The sequence below is a fragment of the Sinocyclocheilus rhinocerous genome, unplaced genomic scaffold, assembly GCF_001515625.1.
Source record: "Sinocyclocheilus rhinocerous isolate Xijiao unplaced genomic scaffold, SAMN03320098_v1.1 scaffold138, whole genome shotgun sequence".
NCBI classification, from domain to species: Eukaryota; Metazoa; Chordata; class Actinopteri; order Cypriniformes; family Cyprinidae; genus Sinocyclocheilus; species Sinocyclocheilus rhinocerous.
Genome location: NW_015635519.1, coordinates 182,483 through 207,806, shown reverse-complemented (window position 1 = coordinate 207,806; position 25,324 = coordinate 182,483). Strand labels below are relative to the sequence as shown.

General features: G+C 36.8%; 1 protein-coding gene across 1 annotated transcript in view; it reads left to right on the top strand.

Moving 5' to 3' along the window:
* LOC107746940 (tropomodulin-2-like) overlaps positions 1-20,892 on the top strand; it is a 42,961-nt gene extending 22,069 nt beyond the window's left edge. The window contains exons 4-10 of the mRNA XM_016561294.1: positions 8,299-8,421; positions 9,660-9,731; positions 9,849-9,979; positions 11,053-11,160; positions 11,646-11,789; positions 14,415-14,559; positions 18,391-20,892. Of these exons, the coding sequence (XP_016416780.1) occupies positions 8,299-8,421; positions 9,660-9,731; positions 9,849-9,979; positions 11,053-11,160; positions 11,646-11,789; positions 14,415-14,559; positions 18,391-18,422 (755 nt within the window). The 3' untranslated portion in view covers positions 18,423-20,892. The remainder of the gene's footprint in view (positions 1-8,298; positions 8,422-9,659; positions 9,732-9,848; positions 9,980-11,052; positions 11,161-11,645; positions 11,790-14,414; positions 14,560-18,390) is intronic.
* Positions 20,893-25,324: the final 4,432 nt, after the last annotated feature.

The following is a 25,324-nucleotide window of genomic DNA, read 5'->3' as shown; positions in this document are numbered from 1 at the left end:
GGCGAGTTTCTCTCACAAATCTCACAGCTTACCCGCACGCTATAGATCTGAACTGCTTCCGCATCAATGACACGATAGCTCACTTGCTCTGCTATTTCCTCGAACACTTTGAATAGGAACGTGACGTAATTTTGGTCTAGAATCGAAGTACTACATGTCTGCCATCTAGTGGTAGCGAATACAAATGAGATATTACACCATATTAGGAACTACAGTCTATTTGATTAAGTATGACGTCTTGTCGCAATTTTGCGACTTTGGCGCTTAGAGGGTTAAGATGACACACAAGCATATTCAAACAAAAGCCAACACGGATGAGTTGTGTGAAACGAAGCAAAATCAACATTACTCCCCTATAAAGAAGAAACAACGCAGCCTCAGCGTCTGATTCAAGCCCTTCCTGTTCCTTGAGTTCTCTTCAGTGCTGGAAAGCTGCTCCGATATTTACGTGGGTCCTTACCTGATCGTAACCCTTCTTTTTAATGTTTTGTTTCTCTGATATTTTCCTCTTTTATTTTTTTTTTATTTTGTGTTTTTTAAATTTCTCTATATTCAATCTGCTAATATCTGTCCTGTGCACTCAAATTGAGCGCTCTCTTCCCTCTATCATTACAAGACACGCCCCTTACTGCTGATTGGCTACAAGTGTGTTTTGGGACTAGGTCTGACGCTGTGGTCAAAAGTGTTTTTCAATAATCGCTTAGTGCACCTTTAACAAAATCCAGTTCTTAAAATAATTCTGAATCCAATTTAGCTTATTAAAATAAATTGGTAAACCTGAAATGACAATAAATACACAGCTGTCACATTACAGTTATAGGTTATATTAAATATCACATTGTTATTATTCCTTTTTTCTATTATTCCCAGTTTCCTCATAGATCTATGCATCTTAAATTAAAATAATGTAGAACACCTCCTGTATAAATGACCTCCTTCTAATTCTGTCAACAAACAGGTTCCACAGAAAATCAGTATTCCAGCAGAAAAGCACACTTAACCGGGTAAACAGGTAAATCATACCAGTCTGATCAGCAGTAACCTGTGACTCACATGAAAAATGATTTTCCTGATTGATGGAACTGAACACTTAAGTGACATTTCCATATACAAGAGTCCATCCAGATGTTTTTTGTTGCCTGTGGGCATTCTCACTAATTGATTTTAGTAAATTTAGCTTTATGAATTTTGGGAATGTTTCCAGGCATTTTCTGGACTGTCAGGAAAGTGAAACTCTACAGGAAGAGATCTAAAGATAGAGTGTCTTTAGAGTATGTCTAACGTTTCTCTCCTGGGCACCAGCTTCTCGTCTGTTAAATCCATCATCTCGGATGGGTTTAGGATTTCTCACACTCAGCATACATTAGCCTGTAATGGATTAATACACTCAGTTTTTACATTAGTGTGAACAGTAGTGTGTGCATAAGTGTAGTAGCCTCTTTTCCAGTTCTAAGAACAGTAAGGAATGGTTAGTTATATTTCCACTAGGGGTGCTCCAATCAGGATTTTTGAGGCTGATCACAGAAAGCAGTATCTGCCGATACGATCACCGATACCAATCTTTTTTAAAGCCTTATTTTTATCATGTAGAATTATTTTTAGTAATACTCCAATCATTTATAATTTATACATTTATTCAGGGCCTCAATTTCATTTTTGAAAATGGGGGAAATTTCCCTCTTATAGGTGACTCTTGTGAGAGGAGATTTTTTTTTTTTATTTGAGGGGTGGATGATTTAGACATTTTTCAAAAATATATATTTATCTCCCCTAAATGTTTGATCATGCAGTGCATTTTTGTTTTTACACTCATGCAATTGTTGCACAATAGCTTACACACAGCACAAAACAGTTGCTCAAGCAAGTGACAACACATTTAAACTACTTTTCTTACGTTATCACAAACATTCTAAATTAAAACTTACCATTGACAGAAACAGTCAGCTCTACTGCCTTTCCTTTTGCTTTTAAATCTTTATTACAAGCAATCCCGCGGTTCATAAAGAACTTTGTTTTCCTCCCTCCACGAGTGCCATCTATTTTTGCCTTGTTTATCTAAAAGTGCTCTTTTCCTTTAAGCCTTGCCTAAAAGCCATATGTATTGACTGTGAAACACAGTAGACTTTAATTATATGCATTTATAGTGTAATTACTACATTTTCGTTTTCATATTTACCGCTAACAATGTGCTGTCACTATAATTCAGCGCGTGCAGCAGAAACGATCTCTCACTGCAAACGGAGTAATGTGAACCTGGCGTTATGTGTGCGCGCTGGGAGTGTGCACGAGCGCACGGTCTCCAGGAGAGCGAGTGAGTGATGAATGGTTAAACACTGACAAGAATAAAAAAGAAATGCAATTTATAAACTTTAGTGACAACACTGCCTCGATTGTGCAAGTGACAATTCCTGTGTCAACTGTGCAGCGTGCAGCTCGCTTATAGTCAGACGTGATGTGTGGTGATTTGAAGTCATTTGCGCATTTTGAGAGAGAAATAGAGAGAGCGCGTGCGGTGATTCACTTGCGCTGTTTGTTAAATTGTCTCACAGAAAGTTTTCAAATGACTTTATAAGTTATTTAATGAAGAAATATGAATTGCACCTCACTTTCAGCATTATAAGTATTTCACAAGCGCCAGACTGAGATGGTGCCGCTGCATGTCATGCCAAATCTCTCACGGCAGACATGTCATCAGTTTGAGATCGGTTTATGAGATCGGCCTTTATAGAGACTGCCGATTAAACATCCCAAAGCGAATATCGGCCGATAGTGATCGGTAGCCGATCAATTGGAGCACCCCTAATTTCCACTTGAGCTTGGTTTGGCACGTCACGATTACAAATATTTATCGGTCTGAAATTTTCAGCACTATTGGAAAACGGTTTGGTCCGATGGTGGAAAAGTGGCTAATTAGACGGATTTATATTAATTTACTTTACAGCTCAGATTTGTAAAAATCACAGGCACACACATAGTTGTCTTTCTCACACACCCTTGTTGTATTAGTCGTGGTTCATTTGCGTTGTGTAATGTTCTTTAGGTCACTGAATGCTAATGTCTCATCATAACTCAAGCGTCTCTGTGTACAGTAGAAACAAAATAGTTTAGAAGTTGCTTTAGCATACATCGAAGTTGATTTTTTTTTTTTAGAAAGTATGCATTAAATTGATCAAAAGTGACTGTTAAGACTTTCACAACTGCTTTTAATATTGATAATTATTAGAACTCAAGAATTACTTGAGCACCAAATTAGCATATTTGAATGATTTTGAAAGGATCGTGTGACACTGAAGAGTAATGTCTGCTGCATATTCAGCAAAATTTAGATTTTAAATGATATTCACAATCCTATTGCTTTTACTCTTTTATATCAAAGAAATGCAGCCTTGGTGCAAATCTTACAGAGCTTAAACTTTTAAACGGTGTTGTATTTCAAATTAATTCGATTTGAGAATTGTTTTTCTTTTTTTAACAAAATTTAGATCGGCACATCTCACTAAATACCGATTAAGTGGTTTTGCAGTGTGTTGAGGGTCTCTTTTAACTCTCAAGTGTTTTCACAACTTCTAGTTTAGGATTTGCTAGACTGGAATTTGAGAACATTTGTTTAATCTCAATGTCTGAGAACAAATGAGGAAACAGGAAGTGCTGGAATTCCTCTGGGATGAAGTCTAAATGACCCTTGGCGACAGAGAATTTGAGAGATATGCATCTCTGCCAAGTGCTGCGTATCTCTTTTTTTCATACTGTAATACAGTCAGGGCGGGTACACATGACACAAAAAGAGTTTGTTGCTGAGGCATCATTTGATACACCTCAGTGGACAGATCTGTTATAATGAGTGAATGCAATGGAAAACTTGACTCCATGGATTTGTTGATGCCCATGTGTCTTCTCTCTGATTTTCTCTATTTGCTCTGCTGTCCTGCTGAGGGCCTTTAGAGTGCAGCTGGCTATGACAGCTTGTGCAGAAAGACTCCTCTGTACTGGTCCACAGGGGAGGACTCTGTGATTGGGTCGTGAAAGGACAGGAAGTAGTTAGGGAGGTTGAGGTCAGCCAAGATCAGCTCAGCGGCTCAGCTGAGCCCAAGAGACACACTGTGATGGGCCGAGCTCCTCTCTCTTCTGGTTCTGACTGGTTTTGTGCTGCAGGCTTTCGCTGTACCACAGCGGTTTACATGAACAGAACAAAAAACAACCGCTAAATAAAGGGCTTAAATAAAACATTCCCTCTTTTCTCCGTGTGAGGTCTGCTTAACAAAGACGCCCCTTCAGATCCAGTACAGAACTGCTCTGTTCATATCTGCCATTCAGAATCAGATGTCTGTTCAGTTTCTGTCATCATGGTAATAGAACAAAACCAAACAGTTTGTGGTGTGGATAGTTTTAATATTTTAAAATGTAATTTATTCCGGTAATGGTAAAGCATCATTTTCAGCAGACATTACTCCAGTCTTCAGTGTCACATGAGCCTTCAGAAATGATTCTAATATGCTTTTTTCAGGATTCTTTGAATACAAAATTCAAAAGAACAGCATTTATGTGATATATAAATAATTTGTAACATTTATATGTCTTTACTGTCACTTTTTTTTTTAAATGTAACATTTAATGCGTCATTGCTCAAAAGTATTAATTTCTTAAAGAAAAAACAAAATGCATCTTGCTGACACCAATTTTTTTTTTTTTCAACGGTAGTGTAGTGAAGGCTAATCCAAAGTCTGTTGGTTTATGATCTGGGCTTTTTAAAACCGAAGGTTGGATTCCAGATAGTAGTACGTATCAACAAGTGACCTCAGATTAATGCAGAGAAGCTGTGCTGCAGTACGTCACACTGAATAACAGCATCTGTGTAATAACCAAACGCTGTTTTATTGTGTTGACATGAAGAGAACATAACAGTACAGGAATACAGAGTCTCCATTACTACAGCGGGAGAGAATTTGCTCATTTCCAGCATGAAGCATGTTTTAATTTGCTCTTGTTAAAATAGTTGAGGGGTGACCTAATCTGCATCATTCGGCCCTGCTGTTTTCACTTCAGTGCTGGTTTTTAGGTTCCAGTTGCATAAGAACAATTGCACTGTTTTAGCTCATGTTGTTCATTTTAATCACAGTGTCCTGAATGCATTAACTTTGTCCTGAAATGTTTTTTTTTTGTTTTTTTAAGAGTTTTATTAAATATTATTTGTAGCTGAAGAAGACTGTGTGTGTATGGCAGATATCCTCTAAAGTCATGTGAATATTCATCTATTTATGACAGATATACTCTATAATACTCTCTTTAAGCAGTCTCTGCTTTCCTCATCAGTTGCTCTGCGAATATTTTCTGCAAACATGTTGTTGTTTTTTTTCTGGTTCACATTCATTTTTTGCACTGATAACATGTGTTTGGAATTCAGCCACACCTCAAACACAAAGCCTGTTCTTGTGCAGTGAGAAAGGTCTTAGAACCCTCGGCCTGTTCCTGTTAGGAACTCTAGTGCGCCAAGTTAAAAACTAAACTAACTTTGTCCTGAAATGTTTTTTTTTTTGTTTTTTTAAGAGTTTTATTAAATATTATTTGTAGCTGAAGAAGACTGTGTGTGTATGGCAGATATCCTCTAAAGTCATGTGAATATTCATCTATTTATGACAGATATACTCTATAATACTCTCTTTAAGCAGTCTCTGCTTTCCTCATCAGTTGCTCTGCGAATATTTTCTGCAAACATGTTGTTGTTTTTTTTCTGGTTCACATTCATTTTTTGCACTGATAACATGTGTTTGGAATTCAGCCACACCTCAAACACAAAGCCTGTTCTTGTGCAGTGAGAAAGGTCTTAGAACCCTCGGCCTGTTCCTGTTAGGAACTCTAGTGCGCCAAGTTAAAAACTAAACAATAACTTGTGTTGTGCCTTAAAGTACCCTTTAAAATTAAAAGTGGTAAAATTGCTGTAACGCACTGCCTCTTTTGGCTTATTGCTTTTCTTTTACTCATTAAAGTGTGAGCGTTTCACAGTCACCGAATCAGGATTAGAAAAATACAAACCAATCATATGTTTGACATCAGTGGAGTCTCTTCAAACTGTGTTGTGTCGTGTGTTTCCAAACCTCACAGGCCTGAGTGAGTACTGCTGCTGTCCAGCGTGGAAAAGGAAGCTGCGTATGATTATGGAGCAGATAGTTCTGCTGGTTCAGGCCAGAGCCGCGGTTTAATCACATCTCTGTGTAATGAGAAGTTACAGCTGCCAGCTGCTATTATAATGGCTGGAAAGATTATGTCATACATAAAAGTCTAGAATCATCATGTAACGTCATAGACCCTTATTAAAGGAATACTTACCTATAAATGAAATGTGCCAAACCCTACATTATTTTAGAGTTCAACGGTGCCTGTTTACTTTTTCAGTGGCCTTGTTATCGGAAGGGTTTTTCCCATTTATTTTCCCAATAGGGATTTTGAAAAAAGTCTTAGAGTTACAAGCTACAAGGTGAACCAAAACATTACAAACTTTGATTTGAAGCAAAAAGTGTTTGAAAATTGGACAAAAAGACAAAAGTACAAGACTGGTCATTTTATTGCAAAAATATTGCAAATATTTAAGTATTTTGAGAGCGTAGGAAAACTGACTCAATGTCTTTTGCCTAAAGTGTTCTTTTAGCAAGATTAAGGCTACTTGTTGCAATTCTCTGATTGGTGGAAATATCTCTGCAAAATCATGGGTAATGTAGTTTTTTTTTTTTTTTTTTTACCAGGAATTTCTCTGATAAAAGAGTAATTGAAAATAATATTCATTTTCGTGTTTAACAAAAGCATTTACCATTGATTAACAATCTCATAGCTCACAGCAGGTCTGTCTATAAAGTTACTGTTCCTTATGGTGAAATTTAATGGGATTTTTACTTCCAGAGCCCGACTGTTGCAGAACATCTCCTTTTGTTTTCAGTGGGAGAAAGAAATGATACGTGTTTGGAACAGCATGATGACAGAATGTTCATCTTTAATGTGTTGGAATGTTCCATATTTGCTTCTAATGGGCTGAGGAGCCGCACAAATCTTGATGGACATCAAATAATGACGTTCCAGGAGTCTTTTTATTCTTTGTGAAACATCCGATTCAAATTGTGACATTATGAGGTTTTACTGAAACGGAAGAACTGAATGTTTTCAGCAGAACCCTCCCTTCACAGTCACTCAGTATGAGAGAGATCAGCAGTCACATCACTCTACAAGCTGTAGAGTGTGTTGTTCACTGTCCAGAGAGAATGAACTCGTCACAAGACCAGCCTCACGTTACCGACCTCATTATCAGCGTCACAGAGAGTCCAATAGCATTGGAGTCTGGAGGTTAAGGGGTGAACTGTTATCATGATGGGCCTGCTGTGCACCATCATTATCTGTGTGTCGAGTTCATAAACGCCAGCCATTCATACAGCTGGACATCATGTCTGACCACCCTCTCTCTCTGCTCAGGTCTTCAGTAGCGATGTAGTCTTTTTACAGTTTTCAGTGAAGTAAAGGGCTGCTCACTTTTCTTGAGTTTTCATCATTTGACTGGGCTGCTTTTTCAAGCATTTATGTTTGGAAGTGGGAGAGTTCTTGTATTGTTTGAATATATAGAAGAATTTTTACGTGGAACTACTTCCATGTTCATGTATTCAGTCTTGTAGTGTGACATTTGCATTAGTTTTTAAAAGAAATTATTTTATTTAGCAAAGATGCATTAAATTGATCAAGACTTTTACTGTATGTTGTTATGAAAAAGAGCCATTTTAAATTAATGCTGTTCTTTTGAACTCTATTCATCAAAGAACTTTCCATTCAATAAGAAAAAATGTATCACAGGTCCCACAAAAATATTAAGAAGCACAACCGTTTTCAATACTGATAATTATAATAATTGTTTCTGTATTTTTCATCAAATAAATGCAGCCTTGGTGAGCATAAGACTCATTTCAAAAAGATAAAAAAAGCCCTTACTGTCATGAAACTTTTAACATTAGTCTAAGTTAAATCTTAGACACCAACCACGATCACATGAATCTTTTCAGTGGTGCAATGGAGGTTAAAGGCTCAACCCAGTGGAGTCATGCTGAAGATTTTTGTCTTTTGAGCCTTTGGGCAATCAAAAGCTTATTTCATCTATGTCCATTTACTTCCTTTTTGGCCTAAACTTTTCCAGGTCAGAATGTCTACCTTGGGTTGTTTTGCCAAGTGTATAGTGTAAATGCAGATATCAGATATGGGTCACTTTTGAAAGAAGATGCAAGTTATGCCATTATGTTACTGATCACTTTTTGTCTTTTTGTTCTACAGGAAAGGTATGGATTCCCAAAAAGAAACCAATCGAGATCCATCAGGAGGAAGCCACGACCCTTGACCCGGAATTGGAAGAGGCACTTTCTAGCGCTACTGACACAGAACTGCATGACCTGGCAGGTAAAAACTGCTACAGAATCTCACAAACAGTGATAATGGGAGATCAGAAAGAGACAGAAGGGGCTTTCGCACTGGAGGAACCTTTTCATATTTCCTAGAACTATTGGCGGAAGTTCTCTCTTTTTGGCGTGTTCGCACCACAGGAACTAGGGAACGTATTTAGTTATAGGAACTCCGTTTGGGGGTACTAAATTATCTCCTACTTCAGAGTAGAGTCTAAAACAGTTCTATAGGAACTACCAGTGACGTATGTGTATGCTGATTTTCCAAACTCTTATGAAACACAGGTTATCTGTATTTTTAAAAAGCTGTGTAAAAATGTTCACTCGATGAACATGGAAAACAGCGATAATGGCATTTACCTGTTGTCTGCAGCACTGTGTTCTTTTCTCAGCCTCGATGATATGTAACACTGCAAGTTGTCATAGGAGATGTAGTCAGATTTTTGTGCTCTTTTAATCGCGTAAATTGTGCATTTACATTCCATCTCCCTTATCACAAAACCCACGGGACACAACAAAAACAGCTCCGAACATGTTTGTAAATGGCGTGAATAAAGACGCCGCTTTCGGCCGCTTCAGAGTTCCTGCTGCTGGTGCGAATGCAACCAGGAAAACGGCCCGAGGAGGAAATTGGTTCTCTTGGAACTACCCTGCTGGATAGTTCCTAGAACTGAGCTCTTAGAACTATGTGGTGCGAAAGCACCTAGAGAGAACACTAATATCTCTAGGGTTAGTTTTATTGCTTTAAGCCTGAATTAACAGCTCTGTGCTATCTATTGTTCTAGTGTTTTCTGTTACTCTCACTGCAATATTTTTTCCCTCCTTGACTCTGGGGGTCTGAACGCCCACACTGCATCCATCACAGCTCCAGAATAAAACGGCAAACACATCCTCTCTCTCTCTAAACAGCCTCTTTCAACACGCTGCTTTATGAGATTGTCCCTGGTTGGTTTCCCTCACTGCATGATTCATTATAACCCTGATAAGCTTTATACTCTTCATGTGCTGGATGTGTTTTTTTGGTCAGCTCTGCCGAAACACAGGAATGTGAAAGTGGCTTCATGCAGTAACATCTAGAATACCATAGTATAAATAGTAGTGAAGTGCTGCACATAAGCATTAAACAGCTTTTTTTTAATGCACTGTGAATTACTGCACTTTATCATGATGTTTTCATGTGGGTGTTTTAAATACTTTTTTGTGTATATTGTAACAGTTCTGTGTTGTGTTCTCTAGCTATTCTTGGAGTGAACACACTGGTGACGAGCATGCAGAGTTATGACGGCACCTGTATAGACGGTTATAACAGTGAGTTTATTATTCTACAAGTTGATTTCATCTTTCAGCAGATACCATAGTCGTGTTGTCTTCTCATGCATTCGTGACACAGTAGAAGCTCATTTGTGAATGTTGTGTTTGTTATAGATGTTATTAAGGGAGAAAAGGTAAAGCCAGTTTTTGATGAGCCACCAAACCCTACAAAAGTGGAGGAAACTCTGCAGCGGATAAAATCCAATGATTCCTCGCTGACCGAAGTCAATCTCAACAACATAAAGGTAATGAGATTCAGTTTAGTACACTCAAACCAAGACACTTAAAGGGATAGTTCACCAAAAAATGAAAATTCTGTCATTAATTACTCACCCTCATGTCGTTCTAAACCCGTAAGACCGCCGTTCATCTTCGGAACACAAATTAAGATATTTTTGATAAATTCTGAGAGCTGTCTGTAATGACAGAATTTTCATTTTTGGGTGAACTAACCCTTTAATGGCCAAAATAAAAATGCATTAAAGTCATTTTTATATTTATGATGATTATTAATTTTATATTGCCAACAAATTACTACCAAATACGCTTTAGTCCAAACATTTGATACTGCCTGATATTTGACAATCTGGAATAAAAAAAAATTAATTGACTGGAAATGCACATATATTGTGAATTATGTCTGTCACTAATTAAATTAGTGACATGTTGCTCCTTTGTACAGACGGCCTGCTTTTCTTGGTTCCACTAAAGCAGAGTATGTTCTATGAAACATTCTCAAATTATGCTGGAGAACATGATTATCAGGTTTTGTTCTGCTCATTAAATTTAAAGGTGGACACACCAAATAATGCAACACTTTAACTCAAATTATGGTGATTTGTGAAGCATTTTCAGTTGTGTTCTCAAATGCAGATGTTTTAGACTTTGGACTTTTTTGTTATTTAATCAAATAACAAATACTAATACAAATACTATATATAAATTATATATATATATATATATATATATATATATATATATAAGCTGCTTAAAAAATCTCTTCAATATCTGCTATGAAATTACTGAAATTATTCAGTAAACAGACATACAGTACAAACCAGAACATTTTTTTTCCTGAAAGCTCCCAACCCACCATTTTTACTTTTAAATGTTTACATTATTTTTTAATTATTTTGTATATCTGTTTTTGTCTCTCACAGGGAGCTATGTTAATTCTTAAAAATTCATATGACCTAAAATGGAGGCTATGTCATAAAATCAGGATGAAGACCATGGCAATGAATTTAGTGACATAAAGGAGCTGTTTAATTGTCCAACAACAAATCTGTTTTTAATGTTTCCTTCTCTTTACTTCTAGAACATTCCAATCCCGACTCTAAAGGACTTTGCAAAAGCCATGGAGAGGAACACTCATGTGAAGAAGTTCAGTCTGGCTGCCACCAGAAGCAATGACCCTGTTGCCATGGTGAGGGACATGATTCACTTCAGATGTCTGTGTGTTCGGGGTTGAGAGTGGACAAATGCTGTCTTTAGGGATGACCCTCCATATTTTGTGCTTTTTGTGTCAAAAAAAAGAAAGAAATGAATCTCTTGAAAGCGCTTGAATCATGCACCTACAGTGAACTGATTCTTACATGTTACGTACTTTGATTGCATGCTGTTTTTGTTAAGTGTGTTTTCCAAGCTGAATGTCTGCTGTTTTTCCATCATTTCTGGTGGTTTCAAATAGGCAGCATTTGTTAAACCTCTGAAAATTGTTGCATAAGCAGTTTTAAATATATTCCACTCTAAATAATAGATTATACTGTCATTACTGGTTACTGGTGATTTGTCAGTGTCAGGTAGGTTGCCTGTCTTCACTAAAAGTGAAAGGCTAAGATAAACATGGAAGAGATCCGGCTCCCTTGACACCTTGTTAAAGCTATGTGTGTTTCTCTGTGTTCACTGCAGGCCTTCTCAGACATGCTACGAGAGAATAAGACGCTAAAAAGTTTGAATCTGGAGTCTAATTTTATCACAGGCACAGGAGTTCAGGCTCTGGTAGAAGCTCTGCGGGACAATGACATGCTAACAGAGATCAAGATTGACAACCAGGTACAGCACACAAATTCAAACATATGCTGTTCTAAAACAACAAGCTTTTTTTTTTTACTTTGTAGACTGTCACAGACTGGTGCTACCAGTGTGGTCTGCTCTGGTGATTATAGTTTAGGTGATTATAACTTTGACACACCACTCGCATCCAGTGTGACTAGGTTGTTGCATATTAGCTTGCCACATTAATATCGAAATCATCTGATGCTGCTAATAAGGTATTATTGTGTGTGTGTGTGTGTGTGTGTGTGAGTGAGTGAGTGAGTGAGTGTGTGTGTGTGTGTTTTTTTTTTAAATACAGCATCTTCAGTGTGGCTCATCCAGTCAACTTTGACATATACTTTTTTTTTTATATATATATTTTTATTTAGCATGGATGCGTAAAATGCATAAAATTGATAAAAATTGACAAGAAGACATTTACATTATTACAAAATATTTCTATTTCAAATAATTTCTGTTCTTTTTAACTTTTTTTAAAGTCATCTAAGAACCCTAAAAAAATTAATGTTTTAAGCAGGACAACTAAGTTTGACATTGATAATAAGAAATATTTCTTTAGCACCAGATCAGCATATTTTTTGAAAGTTCGTGCTATACTGGAGTAATATGAAGACATTGGAAAAATGGCTGCTGAAAATTAAGTTTTTTGAAAATTAAGCCGGGAATCATCACAGGAATACATTATATTTTAAAATATATGAAAATAGAAAACGTTTTTTTATTTCATTTTTTTTCTCACAATATTACTGTTTTTGCTGTATTTTTGATCAAATAAATGCAGCCTTGGTGAGCATACGAGACATTTCATACAAAACATTTTTAAAAAATTATACTGACTCCAAATATTTGAATGGTAGTGTAAAATTGTTTTGAATCTGCCTTCTTTTTACATAATGCAACGCTGTTTTTGTACCGATGCCAGATTTGTCATTCATTTATAATAAATAATCTTATCTTTTTGTTTGCATTACAAAAAAAAAATCATCAAATGAGAGAACTTTTATTTCCAGCAGAATTAACCATGTCATGATTATATAACATTACCTTAATATGTAATTACTAGGGCTGTCAGGCAATTAAAATCTTAACTAATTAATTATGTAGTGTGCTGATTAATTAATCAAATTAATCGCAAATTAAACGCACATAAATTTGGGCTGAGAAATTACCCACCAAAAGATAATTTAAAGTAACTTTACATTTACATGAGAAAAGTATTAAATAGACGTTACAAAATTGTAAGTAGCTTTAGAAAGAAATATTTTGATTCACCATAGAATTTATTACACAAACTTTTTGGCAACAATGTGGTCATAACATTATTTTCGGAAGCCTCATCAGATGTGGCATTTAAGTATATTCATACAGACTGTTCAGAGAAAGCATGAATGCATTTACTAGGGCTGCCCTCGACTAAAGATTTGTTCTGGTCGACTAGGAGTCGTTCATTTTAAGCATTAGTCGACTAGTAGCACATTTATTAATAAACCATTTAAATCATTATATTGAGCCTTTAATTGCCTACATAGCCTATAAGCGCTCAAGCACGCATAAAGCTTGTTCACAGAGACCGAGACGGCAGAAATCGCATCCTGTTTGCTTTCATTATTTTACAAAAGTGAAATGTTTTGTTATTATTGTGAGTGCACACAAATAAATGTAGAGTCTTTACAAATTCGAAAGATAAATTACTCTTATCTGTATGACCGAAAATGAGGGAGTATTTTAAGGAGTAAGTGACTGCACCGGCGCCTCCATCTGTCCTGCAGTGAGCGCTACTGTTCAGCTTGCACACTCCGCACAGACACTTGAACAGCACACATTTTCTAGGTTAACATTTGATTGAGCAGCCATGTAAAGTTGCTAATACTTGAATATTTCAGATGATAAGCCATATTTGAGGTTGATGAAAGATAGATGAGCATTTGGATGTCCTGCCCGATGTACTGTATTACCACAAAGAGCAGCCGTTAACGATCTGTCCATCACGGACTGCGTGACTTTGCATGTGGATTTTTTTTTTCTGCGACTAAAAAAAATGTGGTCGACTATTAGGGGGCAGCCCTAGTATTTATACTGCAATTAGAATAGCATAATTAACAAGTGTCTGTGCGGAGTGTGGAAGCTGAACAGTAGCGCTCACTGCAGGACAGATGGAGGCGCCGGTGCAGTCACTTACTCCTTAAAATACTCCCTCATTTCGGTCATACAGATAAGAGTAATTTATCTTTCGAATTTGTAAAGACTCTACATTTATTTGTGTGCACTCACAATAATAACAAAACATTTCACTTTTGTAAAATAATGAAAGCAAACAGGATGCGATTTCTTCCGTCTCGGTCTCTGTGTTTTAAACAGCACTAGTTTTAAATGCTTGTGTTAGTAGACCACTGCATAAATGGGCCTTAATTCAGTTATTTTGTCAATGTAGGTACATACATTATAAGTATAATGAATTATGCTGCATCTATTTTTGTACATATGTTGAAATGTGTTAAAACCCTGCTATTTTGCCGGCACTATGCAAATTGAATTCAAATGTTACTCTTAGTGAAATGTCTGTGTGTGTGGGCTTATGTAAGCATGTGTAATAGAGATGTTTCCGGTGTTTTCTGCTCTCAGCGGCAGCAGCTCGGTACATCGACAGAGATGGAGATCGCTAAGATGCTGGAGCAGAATACAAGCATCGTGAAGTTTGGGTACCACTTCACCCAGCAGGGTCCCAGATCCCGCGCTGCTGCCGCAATCACAAAAAACAACGACCTGGGTGAGAACATAACCTAATTCACATATGCTCTGATTGACAGAAACAGGCTAGATGGCTACATGCCCTCTCGTGTGTTTGCTATTCACTATTTTTGACCTAAGAAAGACATACAAAAGAAAGACACAACTGCGATACACATTTAAATACGTCATTAAAAACTAGTTCTTCAGTTCGGTTCTAGGGATGTAACGATTAACTCAACTCAAGATGTGATATGATTTACGATTTTTTTTAACAAAACGAGATTTAAGAAAAATTATAAATGAAAAGGTGTCCTTTTTTGTTTCTCAGACAAAATGCTGCACATTTCTTTGCGAAATTGAAATGTGTCAAATAACAAAACTAAATTGAAATTTGAAAACAAATCCTAAATCAAATACATAAATAATACAAATAAAAGAAATCTCTTCATATAAACAAACTAAGGCTTTGCCTGTGCTTTTTCCATTTTAAATTAGAGGCAACCATTGCATTTGAATCAAAATCCAAACAAAGATGCTGCATATATGCAGCATGAGCAGTTTTTGTTTTCAATTATTTTGTATAATTTCGAAATTTGAAGCAAAAACAGGATGGTCTGATTTTAGCTTTGTGAAACTCTACTACATAAAACATCTGAATGAAACAAAAACAGCTGACTGGCTGAATGAAAACGCAAATTCACTCTCTGACAACAGGTGGCGCTTATGAACATCAGCAATACAGCGTTTACTTGCTTTTACTTGCGTGTGAGACTACGTTAAGAACAAGTTTTCTAGTCGATTACTGATGCACATCTGTAAGCACAAGTGTTAGCACACACATTATTTTACATGCAGTGTTGTTGGTCAGTCATAACAGAGCTTGTTTACATATAGAATTTTTAAAGGTACAGTAGCAAAAACCACTTGTATTTTTAGTTTCAGATAGACAAAAAATCTGCTACAAAACTGTAAAACAAGGTATTTTAAAATGGCATTTTATTAATGATATTTTCTTTTCCTTTCTGTCTTTCATCAATGAAGTCTGGATCTATCTCCTGTTTGCCAGTCTTATGTTACCACGCACACACAGTGTGCTTTACATGTGTGTGAGGTGATGTCATGCGTCAAGCTCTATTCCAGTGTCTTTAGGTATTATGTGTGAGAGCACGGGTTTGACATTTAATCTTTGGCATGAATGCTAACGGCACATTTTAAAAGGTGATGTGTGTTTTGTTAAAGTCTGTTTGACTCACCTGTACATTGGACAGGTTATACGGGGTGTGGTAAGTTATCAGATCCTCACTGTTGTGAATCCAGACCTTATATAGAAGTGAACTAGTCAACACTGATTAACCAAACTCAGTCCTCAGCTGGAAATGCACACACAGTTCAGAGTGGTAGTCTTATGTAGGCGGTCTTTTGACTTTCGCCATAAAGTCTGGTCCACTTTGCTGCTTGTTCTGTCTAAGAACTGCCAGCTTAGAAAGAAACCTGCAGAAATTAGCATAAAATATGTAGAATTTCTGTCCAAAAGTGAATAGCTTACTAATATGGATTTGTACGTGTTGTACGTGTTTGATTTTATAAAATCCTACTCATTCGAATTATTCGTTAAAGAATCAGGAAGTACTGAATGTTTGTGATTCATTAAAAACAAAATAAATACATAAATAAATAATAATCACTTCTGTTTGCTGCACTGCTGAACAAGTATTTCAACAAACGAGGTCAGAGTATATTAATATGGTGTTTTGTCCATGTTGGCATGTGCAATACCTGTTAACAAAACCAAAGTTTTTTTTTTATTTATTTTTTTTATATACATTAAACTGGTTCTGAATAAAATCTCTACCTACTCTTCCAACTGATTATTTCATAGACAGCTACAGTGGAGAAAATATTTATTTGATCCCCTACTGATTTTGTAAGTTTGCCCACTTACAAAGAAATGAAGGGTCTGTAATTTTTATGGTAGGTTTAGTTGCCAAACGACAGCCAAGAAACCTTAAGGATTTAGAGAGAATCTGTAAAGAGGAGTTGATCAAAATCCCTCCTGAGATGTGTGCAAACCTGGTGACCAACTACAAGAAACGTCTTACCTCTGTGCTTGCCAACTAGGGTTTCTGCACCAAGTACTAAGTCATGTTTTGCTTGGGGATAAAATACTTATTTCACTCACTGGAATGCAAATCAATTTCTAACCTTTATATAATGTGTTTTTTCTGGATTTAAAACAAACCTACCATAAAAATTACAGACTCTTCATTTGTTTGTAAGTGGGCAAACTTACAAAATCAGCAGGGGATCAAATAAATATTTTCCCCACTGTAAGCAGAGCTGGTTGTGAATCTCGAGTTTCCTTGCTTCTAAGCATTTTAAACTAACCTGGCAATTTTGGCGAAATCTAGTGATTAGGCCGCCTATCAACCTAGTACCTTCAAAATAAATCTTTGTTTCCCTTCAGGCTGATTAAAAACCTAATTGGATCTGAGATAGACTAGATGGGTTGTTGTTATTTTCAAATGAGTCTGCCTAGCAATTCCATTGGCTAAAAGGTATTTTAATTTGTACTCAGTTCAGTACTTGTAACAATTTCAGATATGTGACCCTGGAGCACAAAACCAGTCTTAAGTCGCTGGGGTAAATTTGTAGAAATAGCCAACAATACATTGTATGGGTCAAAATTGTTGATTTTTCTTTTATGCCAAAAATCATTAGGATATTAAGTAAAGATCATGTTCCATCAAGATATTTTGTAAATTTCCTACCGTAAATATATCAAAACTTAATTTTTGATTAGTAATATGCATTGCTAAGAACTTCATCTGGACAACTTTAAAGGCGATTTTCTCAATATTTTGATTTTTTTTGCACCCTCAGATTCCAGATTTTTAAATAGTTGTATCTCGGCCAAATATTGTCCTATCCTAACAAACCATACATCAATGGAAAGCTTATTTATTCAGCTTCCAGTTGATGTATAAATCTCCCTTGTGATGTATAAACAAACCCTTATGACTGGTTTTGTGGTCCAGGGTCACATATGTAGTATTAAAGGTATGGTTCAAAAATTTTAATCCGTCATCATTTACTCACCCTGTCATTCAAAACCTGTATGACCTACTTTCTTCAGTGGAATTATAGATATTATAAGATATTTTGAGAAATGTCTCTTTTTTTTTTGGCCATACAAGAAAGTCTATGGGGACCAAAACTGTTCTTCTACTCTAGTACTATTGTACTACCAGCATTCTTCGAAATATCTTCCACAGAAGAAAGTCATATAAGTTTGGAACGACATGAGTGCCGTTCAGTGAACGATGACAGAATTTTCATTTTTGGTTGAACTATAACCTTTAAATAAATAAATGTAAATATGACTATAAATGCCATTTAAATTGTTGCATATAATGGTAAACAAACAAAGCTATACTTCGTGAAATTACAATTTTCTCTTTACCTGCTCAGCATCCTGCTATGCTGTTGCCATCTAGCTTATTAAATCTCATATTACCTTTTGATCAGCAAGAACAAGCAAATAATAAAATGTGAAACTAACTTTTGATATCAGCTGTTGTATAATACAGTAGGCTAAACTATTGTACTGTAACAGAAAACTGATTTGAAAACAGACCCAGTTGTGCAGGGAGACCTGATTGTTCATGACAGAACAAGTTTTGTCTGAAATTAGTAATTGTGTGTAGCTTTGTAACAGGATGAAGGATTGACTAACACACTTGATTTATTTAAGCGTCTTAAATGAGCAGATCTCATTAAAGGTTCTTGTACTGTAGCTCTCAGCATGTTCTAACGGCGTGAATGCTGTGAATGTATCAGATTACTAACACATCTCTGTTTTCTCTTTCAGTGCGGCGGAGGCGAGTAGCGAAGGATGTGTAGAACATATTCTCTCTCTCTCACAAGCTCATCAGACTCTTGTGCCAAACCCTCTGAGGGAGCCGCTTCACCTGAAGAAGGGACACAACTGGATACTTTGCCTCCCTAATGTTAATACTCAATGATCTTTTTGTTATGTTGTATTATTATTGTTAATTGTTGTTTGTTTTTATAGCTGCAACTCTTTTGCAGCCATTTTTTTTTTTTGCTTGTGTAAAACCCTTTCTGCTCTTTTCTTTGTAAAAGTTCTTTGAAACGAAACTAAACAGGTTGCAACGGTTACACACATGTACTCAAGCGCTATAGTGATCTCTTCATGAATGCGCTGGATCAGAACCTGTCGCCCACATTCACTCTGAACAAATCTAGACTCAACTGGACTGGATCTGCTGTGTTCCCCGCTTAATGTGAGCTAAATCTAGATTTGTCGAGTCTGGGTTTGGAGCACAGGTTTCAGCAGAGAGCTGAATGAGAGCCACGCTGTTAGCCAATGAGAGCCACGCTGTTTGTAACAGACACTCTTTAATAAAAGTCATCTATACTCTCATTGTTAGCTTCACCGTGAGTGTGTGAGAAGATTGTGCGGCTGTAGTTTTATCAGCATGGGTTGTGTGTGGATGTCTTTGGGCAGCTGGGTCCTCTCAAAAACTCTCAGCTTCCACACTGCACCTCGGTTTTGCTGCCGATTGAGACAATTCATATTGTAAAATTCACCTCCTATTCCCGAAACACACTAATACTGTGTGTCTGAGGAATTAGAGTGCTAATTTAAGATCAGCGCCCCATTTTCATCAAATGTCTTTGGAAATGGAAACATTTGTACTAGATCAGCACTAATGACAACCTTGGGTGTGTAAATGAAGGTCAAAGACAGGTTTCAGTTAGGACTTAAAAACTTTTAGAGGTATATTTCCACCGAGCAATGCACTAAGGGATATATTGTTTTTTTTTTTGTTTTTTTTTAACACAGGAAGTGAGCATTTATGTAATTTAGTTATAGATTTAGATGAGAGTATCTTTCCTGTAGATAAATCTAAAATGGCTTTTCTAATACCATGCCAAAGACTAACACCTAAATACTCTCATTTTCAGGACTCTAGCTGAATTTCATTTTTTGAGTTTATTAAAGGTATAATTCACCCTAAAAGAAAATGCTACATTTCATGCCCTAAATTGTTCCAAACTTGTATGCTGTTATTGTTTTTATAGAACGCAAAAGATTCATTTTTAAAGAATTTTCGCATAGTTTATGGTAACCACGGCTGTCAAACACCTTATGGGTTATGAAGACAATACGATAGTTTTGTATGCGGGTTAGGACAACATTGAAATCGTTCACTGTAATTGGTTCACCAACAACCAATCGCCAAATGGCTTGGAATGTAACGCACAAGTTCGAAAAATAGCTGCATGAAGATTCCCATTCAAAAAAATAAATGAATAAATAACCAGATATGGGTTTGGAACAACATGAGGGTGAGTAAATGGCAAAACGTTCAAGTTGTGGTGGATTATTCCTTTAGTTTGTCTAGAAGAAATATTTCTGAAGCACATGGTCTGTGCTAAAGAGGAAATTGGGGAACTAGTTGAGTGAACGCGAGAAGGACGAGTAAAGTTTCATCTTGAATAGCAACCAATTCTGAGCATTTAGTGGCCCTGATGCAGCCAGAGCCCCGAACACGTTTGTGCACATTTGTGATCGCATGCATGTTTGCAATGTAAAGCTTTATCTTTTCACTAAAGCGATCTAACACCAGTGTAAAATACTGAATTAACGTTTATACCGCTTGCCATTTTCTGTGAGCTTGTACGTCCTACGAGGTTCATTGATTGTGGTATATAATGTAGAGCACAGACGCTTTGCCACCAAATGGACCTTCAGCACAAAAGTACGGCATCTCAGGCGAAGCAGTCTGAGCATGCCCGGTATGGATTATTATATAGCTGGATTACACAGGGGAACATGTTGTACACCTGCTTTAAATGCAAAAGCTAGGACCAAGTTTAAAGTTTTCCTTTTCTCACCTTGTCGTTAAGCTTCATTGTTTTGTACTGTTCGGTTTTGTAAGAGCCTTGTGTATCAATTGACTTATGTTTGTCTTTCATTTTTCTTTGTGAACAAATGATGAATTGTGTGTATGAAATCTTTTTTACAGGTTATGGTTCATGTTTCATTCCATCTTTGATTATCGGTTAAAGGTTCATGCTTTGCTGAAAGCTTGTGCTTGTAAGAAAGAGCTCTGCAATCTTACCATGAGTTCATTTGAAATATCCATCTCAAATCCTCTTCAGAAGATTCCACACATATATACATATAAATATCATGTACCGTAAATGCCTCTTATATTGCCGCAATTTTGTATGTTGATACTACATGTCTGGATTCCAGAAGAGGAAATCTTACTATGTACTGTTAATAATAACACCCAACGCTGTAAAGTATCAGACGTCATCAATAAAATGTATGTTTTTACAGATTGGTCAGTTCATTTTCTTTCTGTAACCCTGCTGCAAGATCTCAGGAGTTGGCAACTGAACATGAAACACGTTATACATACAGCTTTTAGTAACTGAATAGTAACTTGAATCTATTTTTGAATGAATTGCCCAATAGTATAGTCATTTATTTAAAGAGCGATTGGCATATATCCCAGTTTCAGTGCTTATTGTCTCTAATGATTAGTCACAATGACTTCCAGCGAGATACTGTTTGTTCAATAAGGACTAATGTCATTGGAGATAGTCACTACTGATAATATTTAATAGCAATAAAAACTAATTCTTGCCAGAGTTACTATAAAATAATAGTATTTATTATAAGGTACTCAACTATTGCAGTGGTGACCGCTGAAACATATTTTATAGTACAAATTTTATTAGTTATTATTCCGTATTTGTAATAACTAGACATATTGGCTGATAGAGAATGGGGACTTACAGTTGTGGTAAAAAAGAAAATTACATACACTTTGCAGTGTATGCAAAATGTAAATTATTTTTTTCTAAATAAGACGGATCACACAACATGCATGTTTTTTGTTTTTTGTACTGACCCGAATAAGATACCTTAGTACAGCCTAAGAATCATAAATGTTGAAAAATGAAAGATCAGTTTGTCTTCTAAGGTCAGTCGTCTAGTTACAATCATTCAGGCACTTCTAGACTGGAAAACAATCTTTAAGAACCTTTTTCAAACACAAAAGCAGACTGCAGTGTGTGCTGAGGTACAGAGAAATATGCAGGTGAGGTTTTATTTGAATCAGATCCAGTCTCTGGGATTATTTTGGAGATGCCAGGCACATGATGTCATTAAGACTACATCATTCCTGCTGTGTCTTAAATCCAGCAGAGCTTATCTCATCCTTAACCAACACCAGCCCAACAGACCTCACTGCTGCTACATGGGAAATGAGTCATGAAGCTCATTCTGTGTGTGTGTGTGTGTGCGTGTCAGAAAGGGATGGAAAATATTTCACTCTTTGAGGCTGACGTCATTGAACTTATATATTTTCACCAGATGTATTCATCATCTTCTGTGATTAGACTTGTCCCAAATGACTTGTGGGGCTTCCTGTGAACTCATTTCAGCTATGTGTGTTTGGAATCAAGGAGAAACCACAGTCTTCAACAGACAGCACAATGAGTAATCTTTCAGCTGGGCTTGGAATCAAATTTCAGAACTTCTACAATGTAATTAGATCCTGAAAGTAAATCTAGCACATGGATCTGTGGCATCTAGAAACAGACACATTTCTGTTTATTATTAGTATTACTGTATGTGCAGATTAGAGAGAACAGAATCTGATCTGAGGTCAAGGTCACCCAGTCGAACAGAGATGAAGTAACTCACAAAGATGTGTTTGAGTGGGTGTAGGCATTTTGCACTCTTTTTGTTTTATACTTTCACCCTTAATTTTTATGTGCATTTATATCGGCATCATTGTTGACTGTAAAAAAAAAAAAAAAACACTTATTTTTTTTTATACACTGCCTGACCAAAAAAAAAGTTTCCATCTGGATTCAATAGAGCAATTCGAAAAATATATATATATAATAAAATAAATAAATAAAAATTCATCAGGCTCAAACTTAGTCTTGACTTCAACCCCATTGAAAATCATTTGAACGCAGTTGCTCCTTTTAGGACACTGGTTGGCATTGTTGTTTCTTATGGGAAATGGACAGGCATAGGTGCACCAGCAGGCATGGATGCTCCCTTTGTGAATCTGATAAGAATCCGATATCGAGGTCCATGTGCTCCATGTAAGAAATGGATTCCCCTTCTAAGATCAGGCTTTATTTCAATGCACATGTAATTACTGCCAATAAGTGTTCCCATTTGGAAAGGGACTGACATTGGTTGGAATGAACTAGAGAGGTTGAGAAACCTGAGGGACACCAGAACACATGGCTGGTCCCTGTGGGAAATCAGCCGCAAGCTAAGGTGCTGCTCCAATGCATACATAGTCGCTGCCCATGGGTGCTCCTTGTTGACCAATTGACCATTTATCATGAATAGCGGGATATCGCGCTAACCGCGAAGCACCCATGCTAACCATGTGCTTTTGCACACTAAACTCATGACACACTATTATTGAGTCAGACGAACTGCTTTTAACACATAGGCTATAACTCATTATCATCACAATGAACAGAATTTATACTCAACCGGGAAGTGTGTTTTGTGCGTTTTGTTCTACAGATACCTGAAAAGAAGTATAATAGAGATGAATGACGAATTAAAGAGACGAGCGCTGCAGTGATAGCTTCCTTGACTCTGTCGCTGTGTCTCATTTAGAAGGCTGCGCCCTCCGGAGGTCGAACAGTGTGCCTCTGTTTCAGTGCAAGAGCATTTGTATCAAATCACCAAATACACACATTGAAAAAGACTAGACCTCACAGACAAACTCTCTTGTACTGTCATTTACTTGGATTCAGACCAGTGCCCAACTGCCCATATGACTGGATAGAAAGGGGGAAGAATGAAATCAGCACCCATATCCCAATACATTTATATAACCTCTGCACTGAAGGCCACCTGTTGGTATACTCTCAAAAAAGGTACAAAACTGTCACTGGGGCGATAACTTTTTAAAAGGTACAGGTTTTGTTTTTCTTTACCGCTAAAGAGTACAAATTGGTATCTCAAAGGTACATATTAGTACCCTTTGAAAAGGTACCGCCCCAATGACAGTTTTTGTACCTTTTTTGCTGAGAGTGTAGGGTTGCACGATTAATCAAAATAAAACCATAATTATGCTATGGCTTAGTGCAATTATCAAATTGCAAAGGCTGAAATTAAAGTTCAAGTTTAAATTAAAGTTTAGTTTTTCAGAGCTTGATAGTTTATTTAAAAATGAAGAAATTAAGATTAAAATTAGTATTGTAATTTTATAGTTGTACTGCAAAATAAAATTATTATTATTATTATTATTGTCTTATTTTGCTTAAACTTTATATTTAGCTAAATAATTTTTTGTCATATTGACATATAATTTGCATCGCAAACCAGGGGTCCGTTCTTCGAAACTGATTCGGGCCGAATCGCAAAACAAACTTGTAGCCAATCAGCAATAAGGGGCGTGTCTACTCGTGATGTGGAGGAGAGCGCGTTCAGTGCATGGGACGGACATTAGCCGAGCCGAGCGACAGAAAGATAGAGATGGCGGATAAAAAACAAAAGAGGAAAACGTCTGCGGAACGATAAGGCAAGAAGTAGGACCCGTGTAAATATCGGATCAGCTTTTCAGCGCTGGAGAGAACTCAAGGAGCGGAGGCCTGCGATCGGACGCCGAGGTTGCTTTGTTTCTTCTCAATAGGTGAGTAACACTGTGTCTACAACAGCTAAAGTCTGCCTACACTGGACGCGATCAAACGACTGTTGAAAACCATTTGAAATTTGTGTCAGCATGTCATAAATAGAACCCGGCAGCAGTTTGCTCACGTCCGTAGACACGGTGTAACATTGGTTTTGCTTTGTTTCACAGAACTAATCGTTGCCTGGGTTGCGTACGTATATGTGGGGCGGAGCTATCAAAATAGGGGCAAGACCCTTTTGGGGTAGAGGCGTGTTTGTTTTGGTGATTTCAAATATCAACATTGGCTACCAGAAATCACTCACTCTGCCTTTAATGAAGCGCATCACAGGCGCGCCACCTAATGAGACGTGCAATGACGCCATGACGCAGGTATGCCAAACAAACATAACTAGTTTAAAAAATGCACATAACACTTTTTTTTCACCATATAACGCTCAAATAAGCAATTTAACATTCTTAACAATATTAGGAAAAATAACATTAAACAATTTTCTAATGAATTTAAAGGAAAATTGTACAAGCAAGAACATAACGTATAGGCCTATTCAATATATCACAGTATTACTATCTTCGTGGGGATATTTTGTCCCCATAACCTAGGGAATACCAGGATTCCCTCACACACACTCACGAAAAGCGAACACCCACTGGAACTTTGGTACAATTAGGGGAAAACATATTTAGAATAATTTTCCAGTTGAAACAACACTAACACAGATTACGCTTAAAGCAGCACTATGTAACTTTTTCTGTGTTCAAAATTTATATAATGAGCGAATACATCATGAATTCATCTTCCAAACCGCGTTTTTGTCTTATTCCGAATCACTACGGTACACTTATAATAAGTACTTATATTTGGACTATTGTAGCCTGGTCGGGTCGTCACCGCTGAGGAGTAACACATACCTGCGTGAATCGCCAGAGACATAAACTTAGAGAAGTAGCTCAGGTTGGAATGTTCTTCCGCGGGATGTGTGCAATTCTGTTTATTAACCGCTAGAGCGCCAAAAGGTACATAGTGCTGCTTTAATTAAAGAATCCTGAAAAAAAGTATCACAGGTTCCAAAAAAATATTAAGCAGCA